General features: G+C 37.8%; 1 protein-coding gene across 1 annotated transcript in view; it reads right to left on the minus strand.

The window, feature by feature from the left end:
- Nucleotides 1–1,648: 1,648 nt before the first annotated feature.
- LOC150089850 (H2.0-like homeobox protein) overlaps nt 1,649–27,185 on the minus strand; it is a 37,256-nt gene continuing 11,719 nt past the window's right edge. Inside the window, exons 2-4 of the mRNA XM_090368862.1 lie at nt 19,311–19,538; nt 16,312–16,532; nt 1,649–1,939 (exon numbers count right to left, since the gene is read on the minus strand). Of these exons, the coding sequence (XP_090224988.1) occupies nt 1,703–1,939; nt 16,312–16,532; nt 19,311–19,538 (686 nt within the window). The 3' untranslated portion in view covers nt 1,649–1,702. The remainder of the gene's footprint in view (nt 1,940–16,311; nt 16,533–19,310; nt 19,539–27,185) is intronic.

The following is a 27,185-nucleotide window of genomic DNA, read 5'->3' on the forward strand; positions in this document are numbered from 1 at the left end:
CGGAGACTTTCTCCTGATTGTAGGCGTCTCCTGGCCATAAGGCAATCAATGATAATTGTACCAGAAAATTGTTATAAAGATAATAATTAACGCTCTTAATCTTCGCTGAACTTCAGGCTCATTATTCATGGGATTTTATTTGTATTTGTAGTACTAGTCACTTCAAGAATACGCATTGTTCTTATTATCAGCCTTGAACCGCTGCGAGATCCGCTTCAAATACTGTAGTTTATCCCGCGACCTGTCTTTCCAGGCAGTGAACCCAATATCAATAAGTCTGTCAATCCAAATAATAGAAATCTCATAATATTATCATATACTCTGTATATCATAGTATTATAAGGTTTCATTAATTATTTACTCTTAAATAAAATAATCATAATTACGAGCAGGCTTGTAATTATAATTACTTTTTAAAATTATTATTAAATTTCTTTTCCACAAAATTAATAGGTGACCCTTGCTGACCATTTTAAAAAAATTTCATTAGATCCGTTTTGGTTTTATAGTAATGATGTGGCTACTAAAGCAGATTATTTATATTTCGAATTTAACACAAAAATTGTCTTTTTAAAATTGAAACTAATGAGTTAATTAGTTTCAGGCAGTTGTGGATACTGCAATGAACCGTAAATCTTTATCAATTTTTTAAGAAAATAATGTAAAATAAAAGGTGAGGTGCTACTTAGAGACTTTAATGCATCTTTGCAAACCAAAAGGAACGAAATGTAATAAAAATATGCATCGTGGAGATGAAGAACAACATGGAGAAAGTTTGTTTCAAATGTGCATTGTGAATGCGCTTAATAACATCGAATATAAAATTTGATAGCACAGGAACAGAAAAGAGATGTCTCAGAATGAGATGTCTGTTTAAGAATTCACCACTAAGGCATGTGACAGGCAAAGGGATATACTCTCACCTTGCCTTGTTTTACCTAGAGATGATATAATCAAGGAGTATCCGATACTCCAAGAGGTATAAAATAAGAAAGTGAAAAATGTAACTGAATTTGTTTCTTCAAATTCAAACTACCTACTTCTACACCAGCAGATGGAAGTTTGTACCAGCAATCAACTACCCGCTGGCTGAAAGCAAATTTCCTTGCGGAAGTCCTGGGTCACATTGCATGTTGAAAGGCGCTAGATAATCCTTAATGACGAGTGGCGATTCTGTTTGATAGTTAACAACGAGCGCACTTGCATCTGGGGACACATGAACAATTGGGGTTGGGGATTGGTCATCCTGTATTAAAGAGCACCGTATCTAAACTTAAGAAAACTACTTGCCATTGGTTTCTTGGACATTTACAGAGAATAAATAATACTATAATACTAAAAAAAATTGAGCTATATAACACACACACACACACAGAGTGTAGCCCAACTTCAAATATCAACTTGTTTCCAAAAGCTCACAGCCAATTTCCCATTTCCGAAATTTACCTAAGTTAAGTTATGTTATTCCTTGTAATGGTTAGTAATTTTTTGTAATTCGAGCTATAAAAGTTTTGCAATTCGTTGTATTTCAGTATTGCTTAATTCAAACCAATAATTACACTCCGCTTTATTTAAAACATATTTATTGAATAAAATAAGTTCACATTTATAAATGCACAGGGACTGCATCATGATGGGAATGAAATTACATTGCTAGCGAGGATCTAATGAATGCTGTTTTAATGACAAGCCTTGGCGTCTATCACAAGATGTTCCTGCACACGCCCGTACTTTTCACTACTGTTTGCCTCGTCGTGGACTCCACTGTACGTTCTGTTGCAGCTCGAGAAATATTTCCCACGTTAGCTTCGGGAACTCGATGTTGGGCTTCTTCACCATTAGGATGCTTTTCACTGTGAGGGACAAGTCTGCCAATTTCCTCTCTCCCTTCTTTAGAATGTCGCCATTTCATTCTCCTATTCTGGAACCACACTTTGACCTGTAAATTGGTAGATGTACCATTACACAATAGAAATATTGAAATCATGATAAATAAAATGAAGACAGAAATCTGATTAATTTAGTAATAGGTGGTTGGATAACTGTGACATTGCTAAACGGCTCTGTCGGATAACCGAAATTATACACTCACTGGCTAAAAAATTAGAAATTTTTATTCAATATCTAGTAGGGCCACTTGTTACCTGAATTACAGTCCGTACAATTGTGGTATGGATTCCACTAGGTGTCTGAGGGGTCGAGCTCCAGATTTGATCACTCCACCATCAGAATATTAGTCAGCTGCTGTTGTATTGTGGTCAGTAGAGAACTGCGAAGCCCTAACTGCCCTTTCCAACATATCCCAGACATTCTCAATTGGATTCAGATCTGGGAAATCAGGAGACCAGAGTAAATGTTAGAAATCTTGGAAACGTTCCTCGAACGGTTCAGATACAGTCTTTGTATGTTGGATAGCTGCATTGTTGTCCTCAAAGAATCCATCGCAGCCGGATAAAAATGAAGCATTGCAGGGTGAAGTTGTTTCGATACGACAGAAAGATATTCACTGGAGGTAATAAGACCTTCTAATGGTATGGGCGGGCTCTGTCCGTATCAATAGAACCTACTCTAAACCATGATATCGCCTCCAGCCACTTGAGTAGTAAACATGAGACATTCTGGATGCATAGCTTCATGAGATCTATGCCACACTTTCACCCTACCATTGGTGCAAAAGAGTGTAAACAGACACTCGTCAGACCAGATGATCTTTTTCCACTGTTCCACAGTCTTGGTGTTGGTGGCACGGCTCCAGTCGAATCTTTAGATTTTTTAAAGAAAGAAGCACACGGCTATCGAATCCTAGATTTTTTTTTCAACTCCCCCCCCCCATATAATTCGGTTGGAAATGGGTCTTTGCCTAAATTGAATTTTTCACTCATTTTCACACGCTAGACCTTCTATTCTCACTCACAGTTTGCTCCAGTCTCGTTCTCCAGTTTCGTTCTTGGAGTATCGCCTTTCTGCATTTTTAGAGCAGCATTCTCCTTTCGTCTTCCACTCATTGTATACTTTTGAGATGGTTGCTCTCGCCATTTTTCTTTGATTTCTCAATTTTAGCTTCTGCTAAACGTGCTCCAACAATAACACCTATCTGAAAATCGCAAAGATCCCCTGTCTTTCCGATGTCCTGATCGACTAAGAAGCCGTAAGAAAGAGTAACAGTATTTATATAATATCAAGTAGCTTGTGATTATACCATGTGACAACTTATATAATTGCATACCATGCGTTTAATTATCTGTTAATACCAAAAGATTTTTAATTTTTTGGGCACTGAGTGTACATAATTTGAGTAAATGAAGGAAGTAAGGAAGGACGGAAAGAAGAAAGGATGGTTTATATCCTATGGATGGTTAATATCCTAATTAAAGGATGGTTAATATCCTAATTTTTAACAATGCCAGTTACCCAACAAATAAACATTTTCATGAGCCTAGTTTTGCCATAAATACTGTAACAAAGCAATCAAAATGCCAAATAAAATTTTATTGCTATACCACAGTTTGTTTTTTAAGGATTAACTGGATCGAGTTTTTAGAAACTGTGTCAAGAAAACTAGTTTTCTGCATTGTGTTTTAGATTGAGTGTATTTTATGGTCGGTTTGCCTGTTTTGAGACATTCTGGGGAAAAAATTTATGCAACCCGTTCGAGACTAATTAATTCGGCCACACATAGGAAATACTTCTATTTTTTTTTTTTTTTTTTTTTTTTTCCCTGTTCCTGATGTGCCCAGCGGATGAATTCTTTATACAGAGTCGTCTATAAAAGACAACAGTTTTAATTGCCTACATTTTTTGTGTTGGGCTGTCTGGCGTTAGTGAGTCTGGTGTCATTAAACGTAAGACACGCGAGAATATTTACACTAGTCAGTGATGCACCATAGTGGGGAAATTCTATAAAAATTCTGAATAATATGGTTTTGCGATAAGACAATGGAAGTGAGTTGTTGGCAGAACAAACTTTAGAAATGTTGGTTGCCAGTCACTGCCAAGTAGTTTTTACACTGTAAGCAGGAGAAAAATCATGTTTAAATATCGCGTATCTTTTCCTTCAGGGGGTTCATTCAATTCTGCACCATTTTGCGCTTGTCTTAAATCATTTTTTTCAAAAAAAATAAAAAAAGTTTAAAAGTTTAGGCAAAGAAAAGAGTTCTCTTTATTGTCTCACTCCATCGCCATATTCGCTATTCAACGCAAAAAGCTCCATTAGATATTTGCAAGCACTCATAATCAGAACTTATGAAAGTCTTACTATTAATAGATCATGGAGTATTTAAATTTATACGCTACTGTACGAAACTTTAGGACCAACATTATTTCTAAAGGTTACAACCACAAAATCAAACGAAACAGCCTGTGGCGATTTGCATAACTGTGGCGGTTCAGTAGAAAGCTGGTGCACATGCAAAAATTTGAATCGTGATGAGAGGGCTCACATAAACAGATAAAAGCAGCAGTTCTGCAGTTATGTGCAAATTACCGAATGGTGAGCAAGATAGTTACAGACGTTCTATTGGTTTCATGCAGTGCTGCAGACAACGAAATGGCCAGTAGACAATATCTGGATGACTTTACCCGGGGTCGAATAATTGGGAAGCTCGAGGAAGGTCGAAGTGCGAGGAGTGTGGCTGCAGAGTACGGTATCGCCCATAGCATCCTCTCACGTGCGTGGTCGGCCTTCAAAACGACAGGTACAGCTGTTCGAAGGACTAGTGTGGTCGTCCACGAAAAACAACGCCCAATGATGACCGCTATATACAGTACTCCTACAGGCCAAGAGGGACCAACACCAGACAGCGGGATCCATTGCAAACCAGCTGCACAAGACGCAGGATATCGCGGTTAACTGTGGCCAGGCGACTCCACAAAGGTGGACTGTTTGCCCGACGGTCAGTACGTTGTGTCCCTTTAACACCTGCCCATCGGAGACACGTTTACAGTGGTGCATCGAACACAAGGACTGGACAGCAGCGCAATGGGGTATTCTTTACTGATGAGAGTAGATTCAGTCTCAGCAGCGATTCTGGACATCAGCTCATCTGGCGAGAGGTTGGCACACGGTATCACCCCGCAAACATCACTGAAAGGGATCGATATGGCGGTCGAGGTGTTCTCGTCTGGGGAGGCGTTATCTTGGATGGACGTACACAACTCCAGATACTGGAAGGCGGTACTGTAACCAGTGCACGCTACTGTACTGAGGTAATCCTTCCCCATATGCGAGGTGCCATTGGCCCCGAGTTCGTGTTTTTGGATGATAACGTCATACCCCATCGCACTGCAGCTGTTAATATGCTTTTGGAAAGTGAGGACATTGTTCGTATGGATTGGCCTGCCCGTTCCCCGACCGATCTAAATCTCATCGAACACATATGGGACGCTCTGGGGAGACGCCTAGCGGTACGTCCACACCCACCAGAAAATGTTCACCAGCTGAAGATGGCGCTGACAGAGAAATGGACGATGTTAAGGCAAAAACTTATCAAGAACATTGTTCTAAATATGGACAGGCGGTGCAAACCCTGCATCGACATTAGGGGTGGCCATATCTCCTACTAAGGACCACCTCTTCCCTTTGTTCCATCTTTGGCAATGATGCATCTGTATCATGGCAGCCAGTGCTATGTTGCCATTTTTGAATAAAGTCCCTCTGTACCGTTTTGTTTCCTTCTTCATTTCTGTACCTCACAAGATTCCTTTGGTATGTATTTCCCATATCCAGGCCACTCCTGTGAGAAGCTACAGGTGAAAACCTGATTGGTCCTTAAGTTTTGCACACGTGTATATTCGGTACATGTTTCGCTACCTACTTGAACATTTTGAGAAACGAGCATTGACGGTATACCACAGAATTAACAAACAAAAAAAAACAAAAAAAATCAGTTTAACTCCATGACCATTACCAATATTCCAAGAGCCTCTAGCATAGAATTTTGAATTGGATAAGATTAATAAGACGTATTTGAATTAAATAAAAAATCGAAAAATGCTGAGCGAAATACTTGTAATTTATTCTATGGAAAAAAATAAAAAAGCGTGAGTGTAACGTTACGTAACTATCAATACGTGCTGCTCAAGACCTATAGCTTCTGCTAGTTTTTCAGTGACTTGTTCATCTTCAAGTCACTGAAAACTGTATAACAGTTTTCAGTGACTTCCCTAAAATTCCACTTCCCCATCGCATAGGCTGGATATAGCCGAGTGATCAAGAACGTGAGTGCCGTGATACGCGCTCTTTGAGTAGACCCTCGTTTAATCTTTGAGAAGACTGTTGTTTTCATCAAATATCCGGTTGTCTGTTTTCCTCTAAGCACTCTCCCTGTGACAGCAAAGTCTCTTGCTAAATGCCAGGAGTTTCTGCTTGAGGGTATCACGGTATTCTTCGATCCTCTGATTATAGGTCTCCTGTTTGCTGTAGATGTTGTCTTTCTTGAGGATGGCCTTCACTTTTCTGATCAGCTTCTTACTTCTGTTACCCCGTTTGTACTGGACTGGTTCAGTTGGCCTAATTTCACTCATCTCCCTTTCTATCTTCTGTTGTAGCATTCTTTCCCAGGCTGGTGGTTCCTTGTCGTTGCGTTTTGTGTTATGTGTTCTCTGGTTTATCTTCCATTCATCCTGGTTGCTGCTACAACAGCATAGTAAATGGCTGTGCGGATGGTGTCTAGTGTTACTTCGTTGTTGTTGAGATAATCCGATATTATCTGCCTATTCAGGTGGTCTGTGACTTGTCACAGGATCCTGTTGGGTCTCTGCTTCGGTATGATATGAGTCCTTGTGGAGTCCGTTCCCTCGAATTCTGCTAGTGCTTTCTTCTACTCTTCTTCTATTCTGGATATCACGATATTGTCTATTTCCATTTCGGCTGCTTCGGGTTGTAGTTCTTGTATTTGTTCCGTTGTGTCCGTATTCGTTGTTGTTTATAGTTGGTCGCTCACATCCTGCTTGATTTTTTTCAAGATTGCAGGAGCTATCAGGCTGTTCTTGACGATGGTCCGTCTCTATTCTGCTATTCGCTGTTGGGTGACCTAAACAGTCGGGAACCATTCCAACCATTTGGCGTGTAGGTTCGTCCTGTACATTGTCATGTCTGTCTCTAGCTTCGTTACTTCATTAGTATCGAAATGAATACATACATCATGCTCGCATGATGAATGTATTCATTTCGATACTCCACTTTTCGAACCGACTCCTCTGTGTAAGGCCTGAACGCGAGCGACTTTATCCTGTGCCACACTCAATGCAGTATGTTCAATAGTTCTACTTCTCATTTTCATCCAGCCATGGAGGTGGGCCTGCTTTAGCTTTGCCTTTTTGCATCCAGTGGTAGGTGGCAGTTATGGGCGCGACACTAGATGGCGCCACTCTTTGCCTCAGCCGTCACTTCGACCAATGGGAAAATTACAGCTGAAATAATAATAATAATTATTATTTTATTTAGGCTATCCATATACCGCATATTGCAGCTGAAGCCGCCGTAGCCTAGTGGTCAGGCGCGCGGGTGCCTAAGTACACGTGCCTTGAGTGACTGGGGTTCAAGCCTGTGACTGCTGAATACGGTGCTGTTTCTTGTATTCTGTTTATCTTGTGAATTCCTCTGACCGTCCCGGCGTATAAACAGTAAATTTAATTATGTATGCTGATTGGAACATGAGGGCCACGTCCAGTTCTTTTTTTTTTTTTTTTTTTTTTGTGAATCGGTTACGTAGTTTATGAATATTGCATTTTCTATAGTGGCAACAAATAAAGAGATTTCTTATCTCCTCCCCACCTCCCAGTCATCATTGCATTACATTAAATTTCATGAGCGCATATCCAATGCCATAGCACTCGTGGGCAGTATAGTAAGCATAATCGCCGTCCTTCCCACACTAGGCAGGAAAAACCTGCGTTCGCATCCATTTAATGGTGCCAGGAGTTTTTATTGTTTTTTTTTTTTTTTTTTTTTTTCGCAACGTGGCTGAGTAGGTTTCAAGCGAGTGAAGCATAGCTTTTAATTGTGTATAGTCGGGTTTTTCGTCCAGAAAATAAGTTCCGATAAATATCAAATCGACCACAGACATATTATATTATAGTATAAAATATGTTTGTAAATATGTCCTAGGTTGCTGATGCTTAAAAACTCTACAACAACCCAGTGCAGTGTACATAAGTTACCAGCTCCTATGTCGTTAAAAACTTATATCAAAACTGGGGAGGGTGGAAAAAAAAAAAGACACTCCAGCGACCATCCTTCAACCTTCCGTTGCAGTATAGCTGTTCCGTTATTTCCCCTCTTGTTTGGAAAAATGTATATACATTTTTATGTATTAAAATGTATTATACCAGATCGAAGCGGTTGCAGAGTTAGTCCATCATCAGAAGGTATACTCTGATTAATGAAGATCTGCAAGAACGGTCTACATCCTAATGATTTCTTTGTTAGCTTAATGTTGAAGAGGTGTAATCGAATAACTTTTCTCGAATAAATTTGGGGTTTGGAATTTTCGCCTGTGCAACTAAAGCCACGAGGAGTCAGTTAATCCTGTTTGTAAATTTCTCATATTCCTTTACTGCTACTGTTCTACATGTTTTACTAGGCGCAAACGGTAGGCATCAGTGGAGGGGACCCTAAACACTTAATTAAAAATGTTCATTGTCATATATCTGTATATGAATATTTTTATTAGTGAGAGACGTTTCCGCTTAATATATAAATGCATACAATCAGAACAGGCTCTTGTCCTGAATCATTTCACGTTGGTCGTGTGTTAAAAAAATAAGAAACAAGAAAGAAATCTGATTTCCTGCTTCTTGTTTTTTTTTTTTTTTTTTTTAACACACGTTCCGATAAATATTAAAAGAATTGTATTTTATTTTATGTTTTAGAAATCTAATGGTTAAGTTGACAATTGTATCTAATGTTCTTTTCCTGTAATGATATTCAATACGCACGATCACTACCGATTGGTCAGTACAAAATTACTCAGGCCACACGCCTGAATTTATACAATACCACAAGTTACAGTAATACTGTATTTCTGTACTTTCTATGCTATAAACTCATCTGACACTATGTGGACGTCTTGGAGTATAAAGAGAAAATTTGTTTTTATTTATTTATGTCTGTTATTTTCATTTTACTTTTTATAAGAAAAAAATCATCGGCAACACATATAATAATAATAAAAATAAAAAAACTAGTACTGCATTTACATTCTTATACACATACGCACGCATGTACGCACATTAAACAGCATATACATATGTAAGGGACAATCTGTGCTAGGTACTGATGATCCTAGAACAACCCAAGTAGCGAAGCCATAAAAGTGCTCTTCCGTTTATCTATTTGTATTTACATGTTATACTACAATGCATCCATTTCCATATTAAAGTTTAATGCTTCTAAAAGTTTTATACCTGGAAACAGGAATCCAGAAGTTACTTATAAGCTGGGGGAGGAGTTAAAATTTGTCTAAATATTTTTGATTTTGATGTCATTTTCCTCCGTACAAAACAACAGTGAAACCTCATTTGGAATATTGTGTTCAGGCAAGGAGGCCACACTTTAAAAAAGACAAAATTTGTAAAGACAGTTAAAGAAATGCGACCAGTTCAGTGAGCAGCACTAATCGATGCCCATATGAAAAACGACTTAGAAAGAGTAAACTTGATACCTCCGAGGGGGGGGGGTAGCTGATTGAGCTCTGTATAGGGCACTGAAGGGAATTAGTAAATTAACGAGGGAAAGAATATACTGTCACTGGTGGGAGTATATTCGTTCAAGAATGTACCCTTAAGAATATACTCCTCTCACTCCAAGAACTCGTTCTATTGACAAGAACCAAGAGGAGGTATAAATTTAAAACCTTATGGAGTAACAGAAAGCTGGATTTCATGAAGTTTACCTTTGGGCAGTGTGTTGTTGACTATCAGAATAAATTGCTGCCACGTGGCCGAGTTGGAGAGCTTGATTTGGGTGATTATTCAACTCAAAGTGGATTCGTATAATCACTTATTGGTGATGGGACCTTACCCACCGAATAAGTGATTGGATTTATTTTTGGCAGATGCAGAAAAAGTTCCTTGTCTTGCATTTTAGCAGTTCTAATACAGCAGGGGAGCTGGAATGTGCCATTGCTCGAGACGAAAAAATACCCCGTTCGGCCCTGCATTTCCATAAATATTGTTACAAAATCTATGTCGTTAAAGTGAACTTCGGTTGAATTTAACACCCATTAGAAACTAATTGATAAAGAAAATAAAAGTTTCTAGAAGCTCTTTTAGGGACGCGAAGCCCATGGGCTGCCTACCAGTTAGACAGCTCTAATCTAAATAATTCTAAATGTGATGCGAACGTGCGTAACGCAATGGCTTTGCTGCTTGCAACCTGTTCGAGGGAAGCGTTGTCTTGGTTTTCATCTCGTCGCTTACCGGAAGAACTCTATGAAGTATTTTTCTGCACGTTGGGCTGTAGTTAGCAGATATCAAGTGAAAGCATTGGTAAAACTAGAATTTCTGGACCTCTTGGCGAGATTTGCGAACAGTTCCCTCCGTAATTCCGACCTGCAGGTATGGTAGTTTCGCCACTCGAAGACAGTGTTTTCTGATGAGATTTATTTTATATTTTTCATCCCACAAAAATATGAGTCCCAATTTTTAGAACTAAAAGGGCTAAATTTGAGATCGCTCCTAAGGGCCCCATCAGAATAGGTGAATCCAAAATGCTCTAACCTGTAGGTTATCTTAACTTAGGATTGCTTGGGGTGGGTTGGGTTGGGTAATTGTAGAGAATGAAAGAAAGCTTTGCATTACACTTGATAGAAGTCTAAGCGGTCAGCAAAGATAGATGAGGCCATAAATTATGACGTAAAGTCTCGAGTTAATGGATGTTCTGTTTATGGAAATGATATGAAAGCAGAGATGTATAAATGAAGCGATCCATATCAAATACCTCGTAAAGTCATTTAAGTAGTGAAACTTCTCTGAATATCTCATTTTCCTTTTTCGCTTTCTTATTCGTAAAGAATAGAACTGCCGTTTTTACACTTAAGATGGTACTTGCTCACTAACACCACTAAGCTACTTTAAAGTGGAGATCGGATTACTGCACAGAGGTTTCTGTATTTAATGCGATGTTACAGGGGTCAGCGTGATAATAAAGGGACACAAATATTTTTATGCAGTTATAAAACTGTAAATAGGGTCATTAGGTGTGTGAGGGGTTTCTTTGTAACTGCACTTATCATGGTAGTATAGTCTGGAGCAGTAGCCTTGGCTCCCTGAAAGTGGCCAGCACTCGCGTTACATGCCGACTGGCCACAATAGCTCGCCCTCTCAAACCGCCCTGATTATGAATCTGCTGTCTTAGTCAAGGAGGAAAGGCGTCTTTGGGTCGGGTACTTCACAGTAGGATAAACAGTTTTTGTTCCTCTGTTGCCGAACAAAACCGCATTTCTGTCTGATAAAAGCAAAACAGGAAGAGTTTTGTGTGGACGATTTCATAGCGGTCTGCATGCCTTTTGACATCATATAGAATCGAAGAGGGACTGGCATAGCTACCTAAAATTTAAAAGCAAGGCGGTCAGACCTGCATTTGCGGAAATGATGCTCTAATTGGTCACTACAATTTAGTAAATGGACTAAGAGGTGATTATAATTAAAAAGCTAAGTCGAATAAAATATAATTATTTAATCACATGGGGTCGTGAATACGCTCTGTGATCTGAGATATGAAGAGCAGTGAGATTTGGAGCAAAGGAAAAAGGGGTTACTACGTAACTTAAGATTATTTCGTCCACTGAGTAAGAAAATAGTATGTGTAATAATCAATTGAGTCCAGGTGTGTACAGAGGCATTTTTCTCCACCTCATCCCACCCTGCCGGGAGATTTGTCCTCCTTGTATTCATCAATGGCAAACTTATATGAGTTGGGTCGCACTGTTCAGATAGGCGGGTATTATTGAAATAATTTAAATATCTTAGGTTATTGATCTGCTGAAAATTTAATGGTGATTCGCATAATTTATTAGCAGGATTAGCCCTGATTCCTTCTACCGGAATCAGGAATTTTTTGTCTTATAAAAAAAAAAAAAAAAAGCAATGGAATACACCCAATACGGGATATGCTGACGCCTCACAGTCTTGGCTAACTTTACAAAATTCCCATTGGTGAAGCAGGCAAGTCAGAATTCAACAATGGTGTTAATGCGTTAAATCTCATTTTACGTTCCGATTGGTCCAATTCTGGCCACGATTTTTTTTTTTTTTTTCTTTGAGTACACCACTTTCTGTGCCAAGTAAACAAACTAAATCAAAACACGCAAAACATGCAATACACGAATATACGGGAAAATACCAAGACTTAATTTCAACCATTAAAATTCTATAGCATTAATGCGAAATGGAGACTGCAGATCATGGTAATTATTATCTTCATACTTTTTTAAGCCTCAATCGAGATTCAGCAACCATCAATAGTTGTTTACAGAAATCTGGAAAAGAATGCTGGTTCGATTGTCCTTCGTACTTAGTGAGTTACGCTAACGAGAATATTGTCTCACAGAAACGAGCCCATTACAAAGCAAGAGCCGAGGAACACGATCATTTCACGTGATCGAGTGAAAAAGTCATCATGAAAGATGGGCTGCTAATTGGAAGTCTTGTAGGAAGTAACGTGTCAGCAGCTGTTCTCCGTGTCAAGCCCTTTGCCCTGGAACCATAAACACGATGTCTGACTGGCATTGCTTCTGAGGAACGTAGCTGTCACCAATTCTGAGAGACACGTGGTTCCTATCACGCGTAACCTTATCGTAGATTTATCCGAGTAAACGGCGTTCCCTGAAGACAGAACCAAACAAGGTCCGTGGCAATTACTTGCTTCGGATTGTTTACTGAAGATGAATCCCAAGTTAACACTCTGCACAGTTACAAACCATTCATCTATTTAATCTATCAATCGATCAAACTAATTTATCTTCCCATCTGTCTAAATTATTTCCACTTATTTGGTCGCAAAACTCTACACTGTTTAGACCAAATTTTTGCAAATGATATTTGTTCTAGAACGATGATTATGTTTCGAATAATTTGAACATTATTGTCTTTAATAGACAGAATACCAGCATATAAAGGGGTGATAAACCTTTACATGAACATGTAAAGATTTATCAACCAATTTGTATTAAGTTGTATTCAAACTTCCGTAAACAAGTCTAAAGCCGGGTTTGGGACGTAGCATCCTTGTGTCCCTTTCAGCCTGGACTAAAAGGGACACAAGAATTAAGGGATTTTATGGTGAAAGTTCATATGATTTGCCTCCATTTAATTTCTTTACCGCAAATCCTAGATATGCATGATAATTAAAAATTAAATTAATTAAATTAAAAATTCAATTAAAATACTAATAAATTGGAATTTTCATTTTCTGAAATAACAAAAAATAAAGGAATGGCAATAGAATAACAAAGTTTCTTGATTCATGGCCCACCGCGTTTTCATGTTATGTGAAAAAATATTTGTCGTAAAGTATTATTATAATGCATAAAAGGTTAGTTTATGTTACTTGAAAACAAATAAATAAAATTTTAAAAAATACATAAAAGTATATTATAATGAAGACAAAATAAAGTGATCAGTAGGCCTTATGTTGCCTAACGAAAAATTCAGGTTAGATAACATAAAAAAAATAAAAAATAATAATAATAAAAACAAACACAATAGCTATTTAGAAAATTTACGTTTACTGTTAGTACAGCAAAAAGATATACTAGCAGTGTCCATAAGATAAGGCAATTTTTGCATAATCATGAGGTATTTATCGGATGATTTATGCTTACACACAGCAAGATGCCAAAATATCGAATAGGCAGAAATGAGTATGGGAAACATCCGATAATACAAATATTACCAATAAATTGTTGGAAAACAGCAAACATTGAAGTAGATTCTTTGACTATTATCTTTATGAATTTCCTGGGTCATATTCTATACAGGATGTTCCAAAAGTTACTGCGTATTATCGTGAAATCCGGCGAATTTGAGACGAATGACTTAATAACACAATTATAAGTTTATTTTTATACAATATCCAGTTTGAAACAGAAAAAAAAAAATTGTTACATACAGAGGTCAAGTATTTAATTATAGCTTTCCACATGTGCCCCATCAGTGTCCCTGCAAATTTCAAATCGCTCAGCTGCGTTGCGGAACACATTTGCAAGCATTTCAGGGATAATTTCCTGTACTACCTCCCCAATGCATTGTCTAAGATCAGGTAAATCTTGAATCTTCTTGCGGTAAACCTTTGATTTTATGAAACCCCAAGCAAAAAAATCCAAGGGAGTTTTAAAATCCAAGAGAGTTAAAAATCCAAATCCGGAAAACGCGCCGCCCAAGGTCTAGGTCCTTCACGCCCTATCCACCGATTCGGAAAACGCCTGTTAAGGTATTCCTGGACAGTTCGAGCGTAATGACATGGTGCCCCATCCTGCTGAAACACTACACTTGAAATAACACCATCATCAAGAAGTTGGGGTTCAAAAACTGCTGAAGCATATCAAGGTACACTGTTCTTATGACTGTTGCGTCTGCAAAAAAAGTAAGGTCCATAAATTTTTGACTTCGTCATCCCAAGCCACACATTTCGTTTAAGGGAGTCTCTTTACCAACTTGTGAACTCAGATGGTTTTTTGGGAAGCCCAGATATGACAATTGTAGCGATTGATTTTACCACAAGTGTGAAAAGTCGCCTCAAAACTCAACAAGATGTGGTCCATTAAGCTGTTATTTTGGATTTGATCGACAAGTTCTGCGCACATTGCTACTCGACGTGGAAAATCTTCTTCATACAGGCACGAAACAGTTGGATGTGGTAAGGCTTTTTCATGTGTCGAACGCAAAATTCTGTGATGTCTTGGGTATGTTCAGTCTTCGAGATCTTTCCCTAACTGATAATTTTAGGTCTTCTTCGAACATTTCTAATTAATTCAATGCTTTCATCTCTCCTTCACGCACAGACCCAGTTCTTTTAAACTTATTCACTAATGCACGAATCGCATTGTCTGTAGAACCGGGACTATGAAATCTCCTTGAAAATCTTTCCCTAATTCCACAAAACTTCATTCCTTTGATGAGGGATATTACAACAAAAATTCGCTCTTGAATTATGGGTCTGAAAATAAAGCATTAAAAAATTAATAAAAATTATAATAACATCTCTAACACATTACAAATACAGTACTTCTGTATTTTGGAAAAAAAGAATACGCTTGTTGTAAAAAATTTATTTGAAAATCACACTGTTTCGCCAAAATATGTAACGACTTTTGGGACATCCTGTATATCATTTTTATATAAGCATGTAAATAGGTTTGCAATTCGAATTTAAATTCAGATATAGGGCTCTTTTTGCTTTTAATACATGTTTAAACTATTGCTCCATTCCTCATAGCAGAACAATTTTTATTTAAGCAAATAAGGAAAACCTGGGGCACAATGGAATAGATTTTTTCTTGTTGTTGTTGTTGTTATAACTATTATTGTCTTCAGAATTTTTTTTGTTGGGTTCTTTTTTCTTGTGAAACATGCTTTCAGATATAACTCCTGGTCCCCTACGTTTATAATTAGTTCACACCAGAATCCTTAATAAAAGAAAAAAAACCTTATTAGGTGTTTCATTTTACCCCTAGTGTTAGACATCTAACGCTATGTCTCATCCGTGAAAACCGAGGGAAAAAAAATTGATCATCGTGTGTATCTTTATGGATGACTTAGGCAGTAAAAAACTCTTTGCATGAAGCAAGCGGAGGGAACATTGAAGCAATGAGATCTGGTATGATGAAACGTTTCGTTGTACCCCAGTCTCTGTTTATAAAGCTATCGACGTCACTCTCCTGGGACAAACGGATTTCGGTTTATGCTTCAAATCATTAAAAAACAGATGCAAACATCATAAGCTTCATAAAAAGTCACACACACATAAATAGCATAAACAAACATGACAATTTAAAACAGGATCGCTTATGGATGTAACTTGTAAATGATATGCGTTAATCTTATGACTTCAGCAAGTAATTGAACTATTAGCCACTGAAGCGCTCCTGCTCTCCTATTGATTCCACAGAAATTAAACCATTTGTTTCATTGTGCCCAAAGTTTCACTGTGCGCATGTTCCTCTAATAATGGGAAACATTGCCACATTTTCCCTCTACTTTTGCTTACAAAACGATATAATGAAACGCACATCGCATTCATTCATTTTTCTGATTCATTTTTTTTTTAAATATCGGGGTGTCCGATATATATATAAATCTAATTTAACTGACCTGGGCATCTGTTAGTCCAAGGGTTGCTGCTAATTGTCGACGGTCTGGTTTGGTGATGTACTTCTGAATTGTGAACCTTTTCTCCAGTCCCTTTCTTTGTAGGTTGGAAAACACTGCACGTGACCAGGACCGTTTCCGTTTGCTGCCCGTTGTGTGACCCGACGATGGGTTGTCGCATGCAATATCACTGTCAGCTGATGTAGTTCCTGGGTGTGGATACACTGTCAATATACAATAACAGAATTGTTATACAAGTTATCATGCAATTAATTTTAAAACTTTAAACAATAAATATCACCGAACGAACTAGGGTGGCACGCTTCAGATTAGCAGCACATTAATGTCTTAAGGATAGGATTAATAGTCATGGTAAGACGTTCAGAGCGTTTAAGAATCAGGTGGGGAGAGGGGACTTCTCCCCGTAAGTTATTCTTTGGTTTTCAGTCTGCATAACTTATATCTGTGAACACACACACACACACACACACACACACACACACTTGTATAGACATAACACACTGCAAAATCGTATTAGTCCTAAGGACTGGTGCGCTAGGGTCTGAGTAGCCAACGCACCAAAATTTTTCAAGAACAAGACATGATAATGAATTTACGAAAGTGCGCACATCACGTGTGGCTAGGAGGACTCATAGAATTTTCGGAGTGAGGTACAAACTAACTATGCGGGCTGGAGATTAATATTCAGAAACTAGTCAGAGTCCAATAGGATTACCAGCTTGGAGCAATAAAATTCGATCCAGCAAACAGCGAAATTTAAGAGGCCACAAAGAGACCTATAAGCTTACAAATATGTGGGGGGGGGGAATGTTTTTGGATAAAAATTACCCTAGGATTCTATGAAAAAAGATTTTTGGCCCATTTCTAATGCCAACTGTTCCTGCGTATGCTGTTTACAAACTTGTTCATTATCCCAAAATTAATTAATTTAAATAAAATTACGCATTCCTTTCTCGTATACATCTTTGCAGAGGAAACATAGCACACTCAGGGAAGACCCTAAGTGTGCTATGTTTCCGATATCATTGAGTTGAGTGTAGCCGATTCCCCAAAATCTTCTTGAATGTTTATTTACACCATTAAACGTATTATCTACTAGACAGCGTTGTAAAAGAAAATTCAATAATGAGGTACAGTATTTCGTTTTGCAAAGAACTATGGCGAATAACTTTTTTAATTTGAACTCTGATGAAATAACTCTGAATCATTTTAAATTACAGTACTTTGGTTTATAAAAAAATTCAATTTTTGTGGGATTCTTTATTGCTAAAAATTAATTTGTTCAATGCTGTTTATTATGAAAAATTACTACAATAACTTGTTTGTTAACTGTTTACATGTAAGGATGTATGCCTCGGCAACCAAAAGTTATTAGATATTGATACTGATGAAAATAGATCTGCGAAAATCTCTTAATCAATTTTCTGGTTTAAAATTAGGAAAAGTATCCTCAAATAATGCCGCAACTATTATTCTTTGTTTTTGAAATATTATTTTTATGATAAGCTTAAAAAATACAAATATTTTCCTTAATTTTACTTTTAGGATTAGTATTAGTAGTGGTAAATGATGAAAGAAAGCAAGCTATTAGTATTATACACAACCACCAAAATAAAAATCAACAACACATTCAATTTCACCAATCCATTCCCTTCAATAGTTTGTCTAGTTCTTTCTTGAATTTATTCAAACTATCCACTTCCATAAAAACAGGTGGAAGTTTGTTCCAGCTATCCGCTGGCTGAAGGTAAACTTCCGCACATCTGTTCTGCAACCATCCTTCCTCAATTTGAATTTTTACCCTCATGTGTACAGTCTGAGCAAGAGGAAGAATCCCATCAGCATTGAGCTTGCTCAAACCATTCAAAGCCTTAAACACCTCAATCAGATCACCTCGCAGGTGCCTAGTCTCCAGATTCTGCAATTTGCAGAACTGAAATCTTTCTTGATAAAAGCACTCCTTTGTTCCCCTCACCAATCTCGTTGCCCTTCTCTGTACTCGTTCCAGCAGCTCTTACATTCTAAAATGAAGCTTCCACACCTGAATGTAGTACTCAAGATGTCACCTGACTATTGCCTCATACAGTGGGATAATCACCTTCTTATCCCTGCTAGCAAAATTCCTGTATATCATTGACAAAACCTCTTGAGCTCTCCTGGCAGCCTGTGCGAATTAATTCTACCCATACATACCATGCATTTGTCAATGTTCAACTTCCTACCATTTATCACCCCATCTGTCTAACTTTTCTTGTTAGTAGCTTAAGTAGATTGGCGAGGAATGGCAGTTGAAGTTTATATTTAATAAGCAAAAATAATTTTTGTAGCAAATAAAAAAAAAAACGATACAAAAGAATTTCTTCCTGATGTTTAAGACTGTAAATATCTGAATGGTCTTTTCTTTTTTTCGTTGTTAGCTTTTCAATTTATATAACTTGTTAAAAGACAAATAAATGAGCAAAAATACTATTTAAGCTGTCCTCATAAAAATTTCTGATAAAATTGTGGGGGGACGCTAAAATGGGTCATTGCTTGATATACCAAAATACTGCGACTAACTACACAGTTATAATAATATGGTCTTTCTTGATTACAGTGACACTTCTCTATGACGTAGCCCAGTGGTCAGGAGCGAGAGTGCATAGCACGCGTTCCATGAGTGGACTGGGGTTCAAGCCCGTGACTACTAAATACGATAAATATTTGTATTGACGATTTATTGTAAACTCTACTGACTTGGTTGTCGTGCCGGAGTATAAACAGAAAATTTATTTATTTACTGATAACCAAAATCAAAAATACTCGTGGAATAATTTGTGATCTGAAATGATTTTCTGTCCACTTCAAATTTATATGGAGGACAAATTATGCCTGAAAACATAAATTCCATGTGTATCTCACAGTGACAGAATGAAACATATCATCATTAGTAAACTGATAATGGAAGGATCTTGGGATTTTCGAATATTTCTTATACTTACCATGGCTGAAACTGGAAACGAAGTGAGTACTACAAGGAAAGGAATAGCGATAGCTTGTTCGTATAATATCATTGTATGGCTGTCCACAATGGCAGGAACTGATGTCTAGCTGACTTGGGACGGTCAGGACTGTGGATCTGGCAGCAGAGTTGATGGCTGTTGTAAAAAGGACGGAAGGCGATGGACAAATTGGACAGTGGCTGTAGTCTACCAGGTTACTTTTGGACACTGAGGGAAAAAACAATACCTCTAATTAATGAAAATTAATTAGTTAATGAAATTAATAGAAATTAATAAGTTAATGAAATCAATAAAAAAATACCTCTAATTAATGAAATTAATGAAAAATACCTCTAATTAATGAAAATTTATTAGTTAATTAAATTGATGAAAATTGATTAGTTAATGAAATTAATGAAAAATACCTCTAATTAATCAATACTTCTAAATGCATTAATAAAATGTAATTAATTAATTAATTACAGGATCCATTTCATTCATAACTTACACTTTCATGAGTCGCAGGTGAAGCTGATTGGAACATAATGAGAATACTTCTATAGCTTTGTGTGATAATGGAAAGTAAGTTCTAATGTAATTTTTATCTTTAACAGTTAACAGTCTTACAGCTTAAACTGAACTAACTATGAGTTAACTAACTATTAAATATGAACTAACTATGAGTTAACTAACTATTAAATATGAACTAACTAACTATTAAATATCAGCTAACTAACTATTAAATATGAACTAACTAACTATTAAATATCAGCTAACTAACTATTAAATTAACTATGAGGAAGGCTTCTGCCGAGATGGGGGTAACTGCAAGGCTAAAGTGTTGTTGCTGTATGCTGTGTTTTTAAGCTCTCTAGAGAAGAGGGTAACATCTCAGCATAAGTTGCTGATAATGAACGTGTACTTTAAGGTAAGCATCCATTGGCCCTCGTGGGCAGTACAGTTGGTATTCAGACCCGAGCTCGAATCCCGTCAATGATGCGAGGAATTTTTATAGGTCTTTTTTACGAATGTGGCTGAGTTAGTCGGTCTCAGGCGAGGGTAGCATGATGTTTTCTCAGTAAACTCGGATGTTTCGTCCATCAAATAGCAAATCGACCACAGGGCAGACACACGCAATTTATAGACATTATATTCAGCGCAATATGGCCTAAGTTGCTGATGTGCCTAAAACCCTACAACAACCAACCAACCAAGCATCCATTTCTAGCTCGTGGGAGTTTATGCTTTGCATGGGTTTTATGCTTTGCTGGAGTTTATGCTCCAGCAAAGAAGATGATGTTCAGGGAGAAGATACTGGAACCTGCAATGAAGATGATAATGAAAGGTGGACAAATGGCTGAATGCATGAAATCGGTGGCTAAAGTAGTGGGAGTCCAAACAGCAAAGACATACACAAGAGCCTGAATGGCGGCTGAGGAATTGCAAAAGCGGATAACGATCTCTTCTCTTTGATCTTGTTTGGCAAAGATCAAGAGAAGTGGAGGATTTGGAGAGTATAGGAGCGCTAAGAAGAAGAAAGCAAACAAAACAATGAACGAAGCAAAGTAAAAAGCATAAATATAATAAGCTGACAATGCAGGAGGAGGAGGAGGCAAAGAAAGGAAAAATGGAGATCTTGAACAGATTAGGTGGATCGAGAATGAAAATGAAATAATCGTGAAGAAATGAAAGAAAATAAACAACGTGTAGAAGAATTACTTCCAGCAATTGCTGAGAGACGACAACACAAGAAAAACAATAAGTGAAGTAGAACTGAATACGGGTTTGATTAAACAAGTTTCAGCTTTCAAAGTTAAAGATAAAAACAGGAAAAGCTGTAGGTCCAGACGGTACATGTGCGCAAAGTATGGAGAAGAAGGGACTGGTTGTTTGGTTAATTAGTCTGTTTAACAAGGTACTGAATGCATAAAGAATGCCCGATGAATGAAGAAAGAGTGCAGTGGTTCCTATATATATATATGTGTATGTATATATAAAAGGATATTCGGCGTTGTGTCAACTGCCAAGGAATTAAGCTTATATGTCATTCAATGAAGTTGTGGGAAATAAATTTAAGGCACGACATTTAAGGCAAATCTCGGAAAACAGTTCAGTTTTATAGCAGGACGGTCGACTATTGAAGAAACTCTTATATTGACCCAATTAATAGAGAAATTTAGAGAGAAACGGGAAAGTTTCCCTACAGACACTTCCGGGTTGCATTAAATCCATATCTGTTTATTGCGATTTTGTGTGGGTAACAGGGAAGATACAGAAGGAAATCCCATGGTGTTTGATATTTGCCGATGATATTGTACTAATCGATAAGAGCGAAGAGGGATAAAATAAATTAAAGAAGTGGAAGAGTCTAATGGTTTGAAGATTAGTAGAACAAATACAGAGTATGTGGAGTTTAAGTAGAAATAGGAGAATAGAGCATGCAGAGTGTGATGAGAACGGAAGATCAGAATGTGGCACAGAAGAATAAATTTCGGTATTGGTGGTACAGCTGGGTGGAGAGATTAAATGGCGTAACGAGTAGAATAGCAGCAGAGCGGATCAAATGGATCAAGACAAGTGTGGCGCTCTGAAATCGGCGGGTACCAGTAAGCTTAAAGAAAATTTTGTAGGACAGTGGCGAGACCAGCACTGACGTATGAAGTGGAGTTGATAGGTAAAGCGACAACAGGAACAGGGGTAAGATGTAGCAGAGATGAGAATGCTAAGGTAGATGTGTGGTATTACAAGGAAGAACGAAGTCAGGAATGGATATGTCAGACTGAAGCTAGGCGTGAGGTCGACTGAAGGGAAAATGCAGTTATGTAGACCAATATAGTTTAGTCGCATAAATGGCCAAAGATGGCTGAGTGAATAATATCATAGAGATGCTAGTGGAGGAAGAGGCGCTGTTGTTGTTGTTGTTGTTGTTGTAGGGTTTTAGGCGTGTCAGAAACTTAAGCCATATTGCGTTTATTGTCATATATATTGCATATTTGTATTATGCTTGTAAATGGCGTGTGTTCTGTGGTCGATTAGCTGTTTGCTGGACGAAAAACCCAAGTTTACAAAAACCATCCTACCCACGCCTGAGACCGATTATGTTGCGAAAAAGACCCATAAAAATTCCTCATGTCATCGACGGGACTCTTAACTCAAGTCTTTTCCACCCAGTGTGGGGAAGGTTCTACCAACTGTGCTACCCACGAGGGCAGGAGTTGGCGCAATATTATTATTATTAGTAGTAGTAGTGACAACTGATGCAAGTAAGCAAGCTTATACAGCATCAGCCATAAAAATTAATAAATAAAGAAAGAAAGAAAGAAACCCAGTACCCACCTCATCTGTCTATTCCTTCTAATAATAATGTCTAATTCTTCCTCATTTTTATTCAAACTACCCACTTCCACAACACCAGGTGGCAATTTGTTCCAACAATCAATTTCTCTGGCTGAAATCACTTTTCGCACATCTATTCTGCAGCCAATCTTTTGAATTTAAATTAATGTCCCCTTGTGTGTGTGTTGTCTGAGAAAGAGTTAGACTGCCATCATCATTAAATGCATCGCAATCCATTCAAAGCCCCAAATGCTTCAATCGAGTCTCCTCGATTGAAGCATTTGGGGCTTTGAATGGATCCTTGAAGCGTTTTAGGCTAGTTTCCTAGTTTTCTAGCGCTGCAGTTTGAAGAATGAAATATTCCCTAGTAAGAGTTGTCCTTTTGTGTTCTTGACTTAGTTGCTTCTTTGTATCCATTCATTCCAAAAAAAAAAAAAAAAAAAAAAAAAGCTATTATTTTTAGGCCACCCGAATAATTAAATTCATTTGCCGTGCTGTGTCTTATGTCTGTTAATTGCGTGTGCGTGTGTTCTATGGTCGATTTATCTGTTTTGCTGAACGAAAAACCCGTTTTTGGGAAAAAAAAACTGCTATCTACGCCTGAGACCGACTAACTCAGCCACGGAGTGAAAAAGCCCATTAAAGTTCCTCGCGTCATCGATTCGAACCCGGGCTTTTCCACCCGGTGAAACAATACTCCAGACGAAGCCTAACCATTGCCTTATACAGTGGGATACTTACTTCTCCGTCCCCACCGCCCTCGTGCTAGCACAGTTGGTAGAATCGTCGTCCTCCCACAAAGGGTGGAAAAGTAATTTTTATGGGCCTTTTTCATAATGTGGCTGAGTTAGTTGATCTGAAGCGAGGGTAGCATGGTTTTCTCCCGAAAACTCGGGTTTTGAGTCCAGCAAATAGAAAATCGACCTCAGAACACACGCAATTTACAGACAGTACACACAAATAATTCAAATTATTATATTAGGGCCACCTGTAATTTCTTACTATACCTGTATATGTATTATGTCTGTAAATTGCATGTGTTCTCTGGTCGATTTGCCTATTTTGCTGGACGAAAAAAAAACCTTGCTGTCAACTCTTGAGACCGACTAACTCAGCTACGAGTGAAAAAAGTCCTTTAAAGTTCCTCGGGTCATCGACGAGATTCGAACCCAGGCCTTTTGCCTTTTCCACCCGCTGTGGGGAGGGTGGTGACGATACTACTGTGCTACCACACAGATAGAGAATATAAACATTTTCATTATCTACAAGCACACTATTACTGCGCTGCAAGGGCAGCGCAGTAATAGTGTGCTTTTCCATTACAAGAGCTTTATTGCTCTTGTAATGGAAAATATTAGTTTTCGATCTTTAGTCGCATTCTCCCATCTGAAAAGTCAGACATTGGAGGGCACGTTACCGCCCCTGCCCCGTGGAGGCCAATCTCTACTATCTAAACTTTAACTCTCTTTTTTAAACTTTTAATTTAAAGCATTTGAATCTCAAAATCATCATGAACTCAATGCATTTACAACTCGTTGAGACAATTTGTTTCTAAAAAAAAAAAAAAAAATGTATAAAACTTTCAACGCTATAAAACCCACATTTTATTATTTTATAATGTTTTTTTTATATTTAAAATTTTATATTTTTGCATATTTAAAATTTTATACTTTTTATATATATTTTTCTATATCATAAAACTCATAACATAAATCTGTAAAGTTTAAAAACTCACAAACTTCTAAAATATAAACTCACTATTTACATATATACATATTTACAATTCCTCTCCCTTCCTTCTCAAGTGAACGGCACCCATTTCACTTTACTTTGAAAATGCTCATGGCAGCTATATAAGTCCGTGCCAAGCCTTCCTACAAATTCTCTTCTTATATCATCATACCTTGGACAATATTTCATAATGTGCTCCATATCCACAGTGCACCCACATGTAGATTATTCATTAGACTCTACTCCAAGCTCTATCAATCTTTTTCTAAGCCACAAACATGCTGAGACTAGGCCAATGTTTTAACTTCATCTTATTAATTGTGCCAACTCCAGGAATAAACTCGTGAGTGACACGGCCGAACTCAGAACCGTCCCACCTTTGGCTACATAATTCAACTTGTAACCTCTTTTTCTCCTCCTTTAGATCTAACCTACTATACTGTCTTGTCATATCTATACAAGACTTCATATCCATAATTTCAATACATAAGTTTTTCTTAGTGGCATACTCTAAAGATTTCTTGGCAATTACTAAATCAATAGGTTCTTTGCCTTCAACAAGTTGCAAGCATCGTTTGAGACAGTTCTATAGGCCCGCTTCACTCCGAGCAGGACAAATCTCTGTGCAGAAAGGAGACTCCTTCGAACTTGGCTATTGTTCACTCTATAACCCCACGCCCCACAAACATATACCATGATAGGTATACAAACACATTTATATAGACGATCAAGAGATTTTCCCTTGATCCTCCAATCGACTCGCATTACTTTCTTTAACTTCATATAAACCGATTTCATTTTATCCTTTATATACCGGAAATATACACAAATAAAAAATCTAATTACAGTATTATATTAGGGTTACCCGTAAATGATTACATTAACGCGTATTCGTGTCTGTAAATTGCGTGCGTTTTCTGGTCGATTTGCCTGTTTTGCTGGACGAAAAAACCTTGAGATCTACGCCTGAAACCGACTAACTCAGCCACAGAGTGAAAAAAGCCCACTAAAGTTTTTCGCGTCATCGATGGGATTCGAACCCGGGCCTTTTCCACCCGGCGTGGGGAGGATGGTGACGATACCACTCTGCTACCCACGGAGACTACCGGAAATATACACAGAGCAATATGGCTTTAGTGTTCCTAAAACCTTATTACAACAGTTGATGTTCCTAAAACCCTATTACAACAACAACAACCGTCCTCACCTGCAAAGTTCCTGTATATCATTCACAGAACCACGTGAGCTATCCTAGCAACCTGTCCACAACTCAGAGAACGTCATGTTGCACTGCACAATTATCTCTAGGTCTTCCCTATTCTCCACCTCCTTGAGTGTGGTATTCCTGCCTATAAGCAGTACCTTGCATTTACCAATGTCAAACTCCAATGGCCAACTCCTAGCCCATCTGCCTAATTTTTGCAGGTCTTGCTGCTGTAATTCCTGTCATTAACCATCATGCCAACCCTTGTATCATCTGCAAACTTAGACAATAAGCTTGATATTCCTTCATCAATGTCGTTTGTAAATATTGTAAACAATGAGGTTCCTAGCACTGAACCTTTGGGGACTCCACTAATAACATTAGTCCACGAGGAGTACAGCCCATTTATAACTATTTGTCTTCTGCCGCTCAACCGTCCCTTTATCCATAGTAGTAATATTCCCCTGATGCCAACCCTTGTATCATCTACAAACTTAGACAATAAGCTTGATATTCCTTCATCAATGTCGTTTGTAAATATTGTAAACAATGAGGTTCCTAGCACTGAACCCTTAGGGACTCCACTCACGAGGAGCAGAGCCCATTTATAACTATTTGTCTTCTGCCGCTCTACCGTCCCTTTATCCATTGTAGTAATATTCCCCTGATGCCACGCTACTTCAATTTATTATAAGAGTCTTTCGTGTGGAACAGCGAAAAAAGCTTTTCTAAATACGCGCATATGATGTCAAAATTATCATTTGCATCCCGTTCCTTTGGTACTGCATTATAAGTAATGAAATACAGTACTGTATTTCCATTCCTGTTATTTCTTTATTACTGAGGTAGATGACTTTTTGAGTGATAATCGTACAACGGGCCATACAATGTAAGAAGGCAGAAAAACTATGAACACAGCAACTCTTTGAAATACCTTGTGCCATTAAACCTCAATCTCAACAACAACAACATCTCAACAGCTAATGGAGAGGGTACAACGAAGAGGAAGACCAAAGAAAACCTGGTGTGAAACGGTGAAGAAGGGTATGAAAGAAAGCGGAGTGGATTAGGATTTGTCCCACAGCGGAAAAAAGTGAAGAGACAGAGCTCGAAAAAAAGCTCACCAAGAAGTATATGGGATAAAGCTTAAGAAAGAAACAGAATACACCGCAGGACCGGTGGTACTCATACCTTCCAATGAGAGCACTTTCATATGCATTTCCCACACCGGGTGGAAAAGGCCTGGGTTCGAATCCCGTCGATGACACGAGGAACTTTAATGGACTGTTTTCACTCCGTGGCAAGTGACCTAAAAATATATTAAGTTTCATATGCATTTTTACGTACGAGAAAAATCCAGGAAAAAATCGACGTTAACATTAAAAACAAGAAAAAGTTAAATGACAAAAGTACCGACACGTTTCATTTTAAAGGAATTTCCTTACATACGATATGGGGTATGTCTGCAAACATCATCATTTAAGCAATTCTTGTAACCTTTAAAAATGAGAATTTAAACTGACGTATAGTAAGTTAAGACGACTGAACTATAGTGATTTCTGGAAGTGGACAGTGAAAGCATTCATGCATATTTCGTTCTACTC

This window comes from Mastigoproctus giganteus, chromosome 2 (assembly GCF_048544385.1).
Source record: "Mastigoproctus giganteus isolate SK-2022 chromosome 2, ASM4854438v1, whole genome shotgun sequence".
NCBI lineage: Eukaryota > Metazoa > Arthropoda > Arachnida > Uropygi > Thelyphonidae > Mastigoproctus > Mastigoproctus giganteus.